At 53.8% G+C, this 11,178-nt stretch overlaps 4 protein-coding genes across 4 annotated transcripts; 3 read left to right on the top strand and 1 right to left on the bottom strand.

The window, feature by feature from the left end:
* Positions 1-466: 466 nt before the first annotated feature.
* Positions 467-4,344, top strand: AB675_9761 (uncharacterized protein; the record flags this gene model as incomplete). Its single annotated transcript, XM_018150326.1, has 6 exons — positions 467-547; positions 633-680; positions 1,278-1,398; positions 1,512-1,879; positions 1,976-2,363; positions 2,453-4,344. The coding sequence occupies 6 exons, from the start codon at positions 467-469 to the stop codon at positions 4,342-4,344; spliced, it is 2,898 nt and encodes a 965-aa protein (XP_018002255.1).
* Positions 4,345-5,129: 785 nt separating this feature from the next.
* Positions 5,130-6,128, top strand: AB675_9760 (tRNA wybutosine-synthesizing protein 3; the record flags this gene model as incomplete). The annotated part of the gene is made up of 1 exon (XM_018150325.1): positions 5,130-6,128. The coding sequence occupies one exon, from the start codon at positions 5,130-5,132 to the stop codon at positions 6,126-6,128; it is 999 nt and encodes a 332-aa protein (XP_018002306.1).
* A 67-nt stretch (positions 6,129-6,195) lies between these two features.
* AB675_9759 (uncharacterized protein) lies at positions 6,196-7,041 on the bottom strand (the record flags this gene model as incomplete). The annotated part of the gene is made up of 1 exon (XM_018150323.1): positions 6,196-7,041. One exon carries the CDS (start codon positions 7,039-7,041, stop codon positions 6,196-6,198), a length of 846 nt encoding a protein of 281 aa, XP_018002240.1.
* A 961-nt stretch (positions 7,042-8,002) lies between these two features.
* On the top strand, positions 8,003-10,874 carry AB675_9758 (uncharacterized protein; the record flags this gene model as incomplete). The annotated part of the gene is made up of 9 exons (XM_018150322.1): positions 8,003-8,507; positions 8,764-8,916; positions 9,165-9,280; positions 9,326-9,379; positions 9,440-9,459; positions 9,516-9,589; positions 9,653-9,855; positions 10,429-10,569; positions 10,791-10,874. The coding sequence occupies 9 exons, from the start codon at positions 8,003-8,005 to the stop codon at positions 10,872-10,874; spliced, it is 1,350 nt and encodes a 449-aa protein (XP_018002498.1).
* Positions 10,875-11,178: the final 304 nt, after the last annotated feature.

Here is an 11,178-nt window from a genome sequence, read left to right as displayed (position 1 = left end):
CTTACTTCTGCTGTCCTGTGCTCACTGTGTGAGATGTTGCGCCCGCTGAACAATACCGCGAAGGTAAGACAGCTGGTGCTCATGTATTGCATTCTCTTTCTTTCTCCCATTGCTGAACAAAGGCATGACTGTTACCTCTCCTGCCCCAGCAACAGCCGCCAGTAGCACAAGTGACTCCCAAAGCCACCTTCTCAGCCTCCTTTCGGTAGATTCTGTTTGCAAATTGGTTTCTGCGATATCTCCGGGAAGCACCACGGTAACTACGCACAAAACTTCTCCCTCTTTCTTCTGCCTCGTGAAGTCCGCAAGCTCGTCCGCCTGCGCCCTTGTCGCCGCTGCCTCGCTTTTGTTTCTGTAAGTCATTGCTCAAACCCGAGCGCAGAGAAGTAGACGCAGTACCTGTCAGATAGAGAGAAGAAACGAGAACGTCCGAGGCTAACCACCTTTTTCGACCACAGTAGACACGATGCCTTACCAGGCGCCATACGTGGTGTCGGTCGGCTCTCGCTCCTCGGCCGAGGAAGGAGAGGAGGTCCGGGTGCCCTTCGTAAGTCGATTGAAGCTTCCATTCGGAAGCACAATGCAAAGCGCAACACGCGAAAAGGATAAGACATACTAACCTCGCGTCACAGGAGGCACCTTCCCTTCCTCTCCGCTCCTTGGCCAAGAAGGCCACGCAGGTACGTTGACAACATCGTTTCGAACGTCTTCGCGCGCAGTTCGTGCTTGTTGGCCGAAGCTCAAAGCGAAGAGCCTTCGAAAAGCTGCAATACTGCCATTGGCTCTGCATGAATCAACCCCAGGTCTTCATTTTGTTGCAGCACTGCTGGAAAGTGACATCAGCTGTTCGAACGACTCTCAGACGAACCTCACAGCCAATTGGTGTCTTCAGTCTCGGCTCTGAGCGGGTCCAAAATGCTTTCACCAGGCCTTGCGTTTGCCTAACGACCACATCCTTGCTGCTGATTGCGCTGCGATCAGGTGCCCCTGATTTCGATCAGAGCTAAGGTCGAGTCTTCACCCAGGGCAACGGATTCCACTGGGTCCGCAGTCATGTGTCACTACTTCCTGAGCAGCTCTGTCAGTCGCAACTCTACCATTCTTTCCGATTTGATTGATCTCCACCTCTCATTGCATTGGCACATGAACATTGTTCTCATTCAAAGGCCCCCTCAATTGAGACTGCACGCCCCTCGATCATTCCGAGTATTTCTTCGTTGTGATCGTACACCTGCCCTCCGCCTGCATCTCATTGCGCATCACTGACGTCGGTTTAGCAGCAGGTCACCGTTCGCGGTCGCGAGGACGAGTACACCTGTGTTTGCGAGAATTGCAGCTGGCCGTTTCGCTTCGGCGACTCAGAGAATCACCACCTTCGTTGCCCGGCTTGCAACTGGAGTAAGTTCATTTCTTGTCAACAGGACTTACCGCCCCCCATTTTCCCGCAGGCAGAAGAGCATCTTCAGCAGAACGAATCTACATCCTGATCATCATGTAACTCACCTTCGCAGGCCCATACCCAAACCTGCTTCTTCCCGGCCGTTCGCGCTCAGCTCCTAAGGAGGACACGGTCGTCAATATGCCTCGACGCACTCCGAACTTCTCCCGACGCACCTCGAAGGCCTATCCTCCTGCAAGCCAGAATGACCGCAGCACAATTGGCAGCATGAATGACAACGCTGCTTGGCGCAGTGGAGCAAATATTCCGAGATCGATGGTCTTGACCGGCAACAACTCTACGGCTGGTGAGATCACCAACGATGAGGTTGCTACCGCCGGCATGCGCGCATATGGATTCCACGTCGACAACTATCCGCCCTTCGTCGACGGCACTCGTGCCGTATACCCTTCAACACTACCTGTAGTCCGCATTGAAGGAGTAAGTAGCACTTCGCCTTCACTTACCTGTGAATTATGGCCGTCGTCACAAGTCCTCTTGCTCGTCACGATCGCCTGCTAACTCACCAACCAACAGGCTCCGTACGCCATTGGCGCTTCCGAAGTCTCCATGTGGGCTGCCAAGCATCTCTTCCACTACGGCAACAAAGAAGGCTCTTCGGTCACCTACCCGATCCACATCCTCATCGACCGCTGCACCGGCAAGTCTATGGACATATGGCTGGAGCTGCCTACGCAGGCTCTTGCGAAACAGGTCCTGTACCGCTACCAATCTTACCTAGACAACAACCAAGTCCCTAAGATCAGCAACAAGGCAGTCGGTGTGTTCGCCAGCTCGCAAGGCGAACTCATGAAAGCCATCTTCCCGATCGCAAAAGATATCCACTGGGATCCAGACACAGGTATTCCGGTCATGGTCAACACCGGCCGCATCGGAGACGACGGCATGCCGACCACTGGTTTCCGTGGGTTCGTCTGCCAGGAAGAGCTGTTTTGCGCCACCAACCACACTCTATGGCCGAGTCGAGCTCCCAGTGCCGACAAGTCTCCTCAGCGTGGCTACGAAGCATGATGGCTACTGTCAAGAAGTTCCCTTGGGCTTCCGAATACTACCTCGTGGCTGAGCGTGACAGACTGTTCCCATCCTACTTCAGCATGCTCGGTCAGCTTCTCATGAAGGTGTACGACAAGGGCTATGTCAACGCTCATGGCCGTGAGGTCGGTCTGTCCATTCCGCTGGCTCGCGCCTTTGTCAATACTGGTCTCCGATGCCCTGGCTTCTCCGAGCGGCAGAAGGCTCGCATCGCCGAACTCGTTGTCCCGTTATCCGACGAAGCCGTTGAGATCTCAACTTATTGCGCTGTTTGGCCATTCCATTGCTTGAGCATCCCAGATGAGGTCGGCGATGATGATCTCGATAAGTGGATGCAGCTGTTCGACGTAGGCGCCACCAAAGCTTGGCTCGGCAACGATGGTGGCACGATGTACCAAGTCGGTGACTTCATCCAGCTGGGCAAGGACGACAAGGGCTTCTGGATCGTGGTCGATCTGCTCAACGGCAAGGAATTTCTGGACCTCGTCGATGACCAAGGCGCGGCGTATCGCGTTGATCAGCTTACCTATGCCGAATTCGCTCGAGCTGAATCCATCATGATGAAGGACATCATGCAAACTGCCTGGGACGAATTCTTTGCGATTCGTCAGATGCCTTCTACAAACATCGAGTTCCCAGATGTTTTCGAAGGCAACCAGGTTGCGGAAAAGATGGAACTACTCGGCTGCTTCCGCTCCGGCGGTATCGCACCTCCCAAGAAGGCTCTACCTGGTGACGATATTGTCCAAGTACCGGAGAATCAGTGGGGTGAATGGCAAGCTCTGATCACATGCACCACTGGCACATACCCTGTCAAATCTGCTACCGAGTCGCTTGCTGAAGTGGGCATCCTGGTTCCTCCCCAGATCGAGGCCGCGCACCAGAAGGTTCAGGCTGTCATTCGAGGCGAGATGCCGGTCGAGGTGCTCGGACTGAGCTATTCCGAGCTCAAGAGCACCGAAGTGACCCTTCCTATCAATCACAAGGTTCTTGTGGATGCTCGTCCTGGCTATGGTAGCTGGCATCCTGATGTCGCGAAAGGTCGATTCAACCCCTATGCGAAGCGGCCCCAGAACAACTTCGACTCGGAGGATGATGACGACTCAGAAGAAGGGTTCGAAGAGAACATCAACTCATTCGAAGCCACGCCCAACGTCGGCATTCGTTCCTCCTATGACACCGGCACGTATTCTTGCCCACCCGTTGCCGCCAGACAGTTCATCGACTTCGATACCATCGCCAAACAGGCTGTTGCAACCAAACCTGGTTCGGTTGGAAACACACCTACACGAGTTGGCAGCAACGATGACACCACCCCTGCTCAGGCCAGTCCCGGTCTCGGTGCCTCTCTAGCCGATCTTAGCATCCACCAGAGTTCTCTCTATGGTGCCTTCATCAGCTCTCCGGGCAACAAAAGTGGCTTGATGCGCGCACAAGCTGATCCTTCTCGTCCCAGCAGCCCACTCCGCCAGACAAGCCCTCGTCGTGCTGTATTCAAGGATCCGTTCCAGCCTTCTACTCCGGTTCGCCAGGGTAGTCCCGAGCGTATGTCTGGTGTCTACGTCCCGCCTGCTCGTCGTGCAAGCCCAGAACGCGGTGCCATCCGCCCACGAGAGCGCAAGGTCGAAGGCAGCCCCGTTCGTGGTTCGGTCAGTCCCGCTCGTGGCCAGGTCAGTCCACTGCGTGGTCGTAGCCTGTCACCCAACAAGCGAGCTGGTGATGTTGCACAAGACTTCGGTCCGATCGGCACTCCTACGGGTCGCAACACCATCAACCGTGCTTCTACCATTCCGGAGGAGTCTGAAGAGCAAGCCCAGTCTCCAACTCGAGGCCGCGGCCGCGGTCGCTTCTAGCCGCTCGTGTCATGCTTTAGCGCGTTGCTTGCCGGCTTCAGAGAAAGCAAAAGCGTCTGTACGTGGATTCTGCACGATGTGGTATGATGATCATGGCATCTTGCGATGTGGACAATTCAGGTGTGGGAATTGACGGCGCAGCTTCTGGATCAAAGGCTTGGGCGTTGGGAGTTGGAACAGGATCGCATGAAACGCGACCACGTTATGATACCCCAGGAGGCCTGCAGATGACCGAGACTGCCGAAATGTCAGATCAAAAGAGCGTAGATAAATTAGAGTCGATGAATGAGATACGTCCTCTGAATCAATGCGGGAGAATGAGAACGTGAGGTAGAAAGCTCTCGCCAGGAAAGCCGTCAATTTTGTGCTTTTCTGACCTGCCTGATTGGCCGACGATGTCAATGCTGTGTCCAATCAAACACGCCCCATGTGGTTTTAATTTTGTACTGTACTTGAAGTTGAAGCTGCTGGTCATGACCCTGTACAGCATCTCGAGGTCAACAAATTCTGATGAACCCGGATCTCGACGCATGCTTCCTTCCAGGTCTCCAAGAGGACATGAATGGGTCGCCGTCCCGTGAAGTAAGCACCGAGGGGTACCCTACTTTTAGCCACTGCTTCTACTCCAAGGCTTAGCTGTGCGTAAGACTCGCATCTCGTGTTACGCGAACTCAGAATTGACTTCATTCCTCTCAAAGGGTACAGAAAAGGTAGGACAGCGTGGGCTGCTATCTACGGCAACACCTTCACAGTACTCGGGTGTCGGAAGTGCCTGCAGCTGGAATATGACATCGGGCGCATCACCACTCCCACCAAGGTTTCTTACGAAGAAGAATTCTATCCTATCTCAACTTGCGCTAGATCCAAGCGACTATGATGACAAGTCTCCCAAGGGCAGTGTTGACGCTCAGATCTTTGATCTCATTCGACTCATCAACGGCGTAGAAGGATGGGTCACGACAAGCAGTTGCGCTGGACGTGTAGCTGTCTTCGTGGAGGGCCCGAAGAAGGAAGTGCCTTCGAACAGATCAACGTCAAATTCTGGAGAACCTCCTGACAAGCAATTTGACAAAGATGCTGCATTCCTGGCAGATGTGGACCGTGAGGGTACAGGGTCTGAAGTCAAGACAGCACCTGGTGGCAAAGGCGGCGGACGATGGCTCTTCGTTTCGCACGATCCTCCTGACGTTCCTGATCTACAAGAAGTCGGCTCTGAGTTTTGGACACAGAAGTTCGGAATGTCCAGAAATGGCGATGTACCGTCCTCTGCTCGACTGATTCACCTCACTTACTCACCCCTGATCCTACACGTCCTCTGTGCGACACTCGACTACGCCAAGCCGCTGCTCGCTGCTGCCATTAACGCCGGCTTTCGCGAATCTGGGGTCCAAAGTCTGAAAGCCCTGGACCCGGACTACGATGGCGACGGTGTGATGGTGGCTATTCGGACAAACGGCATTGTCTTTGAAAGCGTGATAGGACTCTATGATCCGTGCAGAGACAGTGCAGCAGCTATTGTGTCTGAGGAGTATCTTGCGATGTGCACGGGAATCGTCGGAGAGAGGTTTCGGTGGAATGAAGTCAGAAAGGAGAGATTGGTGCAGGAAATTGTTGGGGCAATGAAGCGCACGCGACTTGCAGAGGGCGCTAAGCAGATCGAGACCAAGGACGATCGACGACAACGGAAGCGACAGGAGGGACTGGCCAGACAGAAGAAGCAACAAGCTGCGCAAAAAGAGGCCAATGTGAGCCAGCAGACCGACAATGTTGAGGACCATGATTGAACAGTCCAGAAAAGCTGACAATGCTGCCCAATGTCATTGGCCCGACTTAGATCACCCTCCACTGAAGTCACAGCTTCTCACGGCCTGGCTTGCGACCCCTCGCCAGAAATACCCTCCTCGGGTTCTTGCCCGCAATCATAATCTCGCCCTCCATAGGTGTCCAATCCACATCGACCAAGCCACCCGCCTCTTCGAACAACTTCTTCACCGTTTCCTGACCAAAGCCAGCATGCGCCACGATCTTCTTGATATTTGTCGGATTATCCTCCATCTCATGGCTCATCAGATCCACTATCGCCAGCGTACCGCCTGGTTTGAGCCTGTCGGCTAGGATCTTGGTGGCGTGGGGCAGGTCCTCGAAGTGGTGGAAGCCAAGGCCGACTATGGCGAGGTCAAAATCATGGTGTTCGGGACCCGAAAAGGATGCGGTCGTCTTTGCCATGGTGTCTTCGTCCTTGGAGAGGAGGTCGGCCTGGGTGGCGTGTGCGATGTCAAGACCTTCTCGCTGGGCTCGTGAGTTGTATTCGGCTACCATGCCATCGCTTAGATCCAGGCCGACAAACTCGTCAGCGTGTCCAGCGAGCGCAAATGTCACAGTGCCAGGCCCGCACGCGTAGTCGAGGACTCGGACGCGGGGCTCGTGCGGTACTTGCGTAGAGGTGGGAAGCCCGAGAAACTCGAGATTGGATTGTAGGAATGCGGTCACGCGCGTGACGATGTCCTTCTGCCACGGCTGAGAGGTGTAGGACTTGGCCATCGAATCCCAGTGTGCGCGGTTGTGGGAGGTGAAGTCGGACCCGCCCGTGTTTGAGATCGCGGTAGCTGCGTGATGTGCGGCATGCTGGTGGGCAGAGGCGTGGTCCGGGTGAGGATGACCATCGTGGCCGTGAGAGTGGTGAGAGTGGTCTGACATGGTTGATGGGACTAGGGGGTCTTCGCAGTTGAGATGACGCTACGGATCTGGAGCTTGACACCTTTTGAAATCAGAAATGGTCTTTCTCGAATGTGAGGCAGAACGAGGTTGTGTCCACTTGGTATAGACGCTGTATACGACCTTCCAGATGTATTCGCCAAGGTACTATTACGGCTGGCTAGTAAGTAGATTTGTATAGCATGTCAGGTCGACGGAGGTTGTGGAAGTATAAGGAAACATTCAAAGGTTCTACGCCGCTGGCCCCTTATATGCAACTTACGTTACTGCATACCCTAGACGGGAAAGAGAACGTGCCGACGAGCAGTCGGCGTCTATAGTCAGGCTTCTGTGATGCGGAAACTTTCTGCCCCAGAAAATGTCCGGCCAAGGAATCGAATCTTTCCGCGGGGATTTTGGAGCACTGCGCTATGCTTTCAAGTCACCGAGTTGTAGCGGGCTGCCTCGTGGTGCTTTGAAAGTCGCCTTTCCGCTCGCTTGTGCACATCAACCAGAGTGTTTGGGTAGATACCACTGAAAAGTAGACCAGACGCGGATCTGAGACGAGATCGCGTGACGTCATCACCGCGTTCTGCCTGCCAAGATTTTAGAGACAGGGATAGATCAGAAAGGTGAAGATGGTAAAGCTGTGGGGGATGGTATACCACTTGAAGTAGTTTGACAAGGCAGCTGCTAGCAGACGAAACCAAGCCGGCATAGCGGTCGGACTTTTTGGATCAACTCGGTGGCAGTCGGGGAAAAGAGTCGACTTCAATTGCTTCGGTGAGAACGGTAAGACCGCTGAAGACAGGCAGTGTTCGGACGAGGCTCTCCATACTGCGGAATAGCACGATTCGGCTCAACGAAGGGAGAACTTTATACAGCGATTGAGACCTTCAACTTTTCTGGACCGATCTCGACCTCTACAGCTCAGCCTGTGAGAAGGAGTAAGCTACCTGCAAGGATGCCACGAAAATCTGTAGGTCGTCCCACGACGGGCACTCCAAAGACCGAACCGGCATCAGCGCCATCGGGATCGCTACCAAAGAGAAATCACAAACGCCATCTCTCCGCAGGAGGCAACGTAGCATCAGCGACCGGAGATGCCACCGACCATCCGACATCTGTTACACCGGGCACCAGGGCGTCGAAGCGGTTGAAAGACTCTGCAACAAGCACGCCAGTCACAGGCAAGAAAAGCAAGTACTTCGATGGACCTGGGTCGGAAGACGAGGACGAAGACCTAGTCGAAGCCTCTTCTGCATCTCCCAGTGGTGACGACTCGGCCTCCGGTTATGGTGACGACTCAGGCAGCGCCAGCGAGGAGAATGAGAGCGGGCAAGAGAGCGAAGACGATTACGACTCGGAAGAAGACACGAAGAGAAGGTCAAAAGGTAGCAAGTCACGAGCAGGAACTGGCAAGGCATTCTTCGGCAAGCAGAACTCACAAATGTGGCGTGAGGGTGTCAGTACGTATCTTCGCGAGCCTCCACCAGCGGTCAAAGGGCCACGGTCTGTTCAGCGTTCATTCGAACCGATATCAAAGAGACCGGCTGATGCCTCCCTCCTTTGACGCTGGGCAAGGTGTTTCATTTGTTCTTTCATGCCGACCCGTCCAGAATTGTTGACAGTCGTGTGGGCCTCGGGCCCTAGTCCTTTCCATGCCTCTACCATCTACCCAGTCTTCAAGATATCTGTGTAGGCTAATCGAGTTTAACAAAACAGAGACTGGCCTCGGACCTGGCAAACAAGTCTTCATAGAAAAGCCAAAACCTCGGGGAGATGGTGGCATCAAGTATGTCGCTGATCGCATTCATCCAAACACGATGCTGTTCCTAGAGGATCTCAAGGCCAACAATGACAGAGAGTGGTTGAAGAGTATGTGTATTTTCCTCTGGTTCTTTTATTCCTGCTGCACAATTGTATCCTTTGAAGTTCTGCGGCAGACACTCACGCGATTCGGCGTCCTGTGGCAATCCTGCAGACCATATGCGAAATACATTATGGTCATGTATGGCTCTGGTTTTCACCCCGGGCCTGTCAGACTTTCTGGGCGTGGGTTGTATCGCTGCTTGTTTCCGGGCTCCTGCTTCCAGATACCACTCAACCACTGATACCCGATATAGTGCATGATCCAGACTTTCGACAATCTTGGAAGGATTGGGAGAGCTTGGTTGATGTTCTTTCAGAGAAAATCTCAGAGATTGACGAAACAGTGCCCGAGCTACCACCGAAGGATCTGGTGAGCATTCTTGGGAATGTGCGCCGAATGTATTGACGTTCAAAGGTATTTCGCATCTATAGAGATGTCAGATTCAGCAAAGACCCAACTCCGTACAAGGTTTGTGTAACGTTCATTCAACGTCGTGGACGTTAAGATTTGGGCTAATATCTTGACTAGCCACATTTCTCAGCAGCATGGTAGGTACTTTTGAAGCTTTCAGACCAGCGATGACGCGTTCGCTGATACGCCCCAGGTCTCGCACTGGCCGAAAAGGGCCCTATGCGTGCTATTATGTGCAAATATCGCCTCATGGAAAGAGTTTCGTCGGTGAGTTGTCGCTCTAGAGAGAACTACACGACCGTGGAACGCTGACGCTTCGTGATTGTGAAGGTGCTGGCTTGTGGATGCCAGAGGCTGCGCCCCTGGCTCTCCTACGCCGAGATATCGTACGAAAGCCCGAGAAGCTACGCAAAGTCTTGACCGATCCTGCCATGCGTAAGCATATTCTCGGAGGCATCGCCAACGATCCAAAGAAAGCGGTGAAAGCTTTTGCAAATCAGAACCAGGATAATGCCCTGAAGACGGCGCCCAAGGTAAGCCTCATTTCTTCTGCCCCAGTAACTGTAGATCAACTCTCGCTTTGTAATTGCGTTGTGTCAACGCAGCGGCTTCAGGGGCTCGACAGCAGACCGTCGTGCCAACCGTAAAGACTCGATAATTGCGAAGCAACATCGAGCCCCATGGGGAATGGTTCGCAGCATCTGCGTGTAGTGGACAGAGTTCGGAGCACACTGATCCACTTTGTGAACTGTGATAATGCGACTTCGTGCATGATTGACGTGTCTGTTACGAAGGAAGAAGAGAACGAGGATGCAGTCTGCGGCCTTTGTGGTCGCCACATCCCTGGGAAGAGAGGCAAGGCTGAATGCGCGCCCTGGAGCAAGGGGGAAGAGCGCGAAAGTCGGTACTGGGTCGGGTAGTCCCTTTACCAAGCGCGGGCGGTCCCTCTACTAGTGATCCTGCCATGATTCATCGTACGCGCACAGCTTTTGTTGAGGAGCAGGGAAGGCAGACCGTCGGATCTCGCTTTGCGTCGAAAATTGACTGGACTCTGCATCAAGATGCATGCCACGCATGAATAGTCAACTGACGGGTCACATTACTAGGGTTACTCGGTCGAAGACGCCTCGATAGAGCTACTGCGGCTGCGAAACTACACAGCTGGTCACAGGCTTCCCGAGCAGACTGTGCTTTCACCAAGCTTGGTCAAGGAAATAGCCGTCCTTATTGGTAGCTTATACCCTTTGGTAAGTCCCTTAGCTCACCTGTCAACCTTCGCGTCCCCACACACACACACGGGCACCAAGTTCTCTCCCCTCGCTGGGGCAACCGGACAGCAAACTCCTTTCCTCGCTATCGTGACGAGACGGCACTGCTCGTCCCGCGGCGCGCTGCGTTGCGTTACTGCACATTGTGCTTGCGGTCTGCTAGAACTTCCAGAACAACACTTTGCTGACGACATCATTAGGTCACATACTTAAATTCCGTCGTCATGCCCGAGGACGATGCCTCAAGCAGTGATGCTAGCGATCCAAGCGAGGATGAAATGTAGCGGCAGATTAGCTTGGAAACAACAATCTCACACCAGTACTTCCTGACCCTCGTATCTGCCGATCTAGTCCATGACAGATGAGTCTGCGACTGGGGTATAGCAACAGAATCTGCTCGCGATACTTGCTGCGTAAGGGCGAGTATCCTGACTAGCCTACCTTGTCGGCCGTCGAAACACGACTCGTCCAAAGCTACCATACCAATAAGATCATCCGATACCTACGGCAGGCTTTCGTATCCGGGCTTTTGTGACTGATGATTGGCACATGCTCTGCAGCGGCACAGAGTCATGTGACGAGACATGC

The sequence above is a fragment of the Cyphellophora attinorum genome (genome assembly GCF_001299255.1).
Source record: "Cyphellophora attinorum strain CBS 131958 chromosome Unknown Contig7, whole genome shotgun sequence".
Classification (NCBI taxonomy): domain Eukaryota; kingdom Fungi; phylum Ascomycota; class Eurotiomycetes; order Chaetothyriales; family Cyphellophoraceae; genus Cyphellophora; species Cyphellophora attinorum.
Note: the sequence above shows the minus strand (reverse complement) of the source record. Positions and strands in the feature narration are given on the sequence as shown.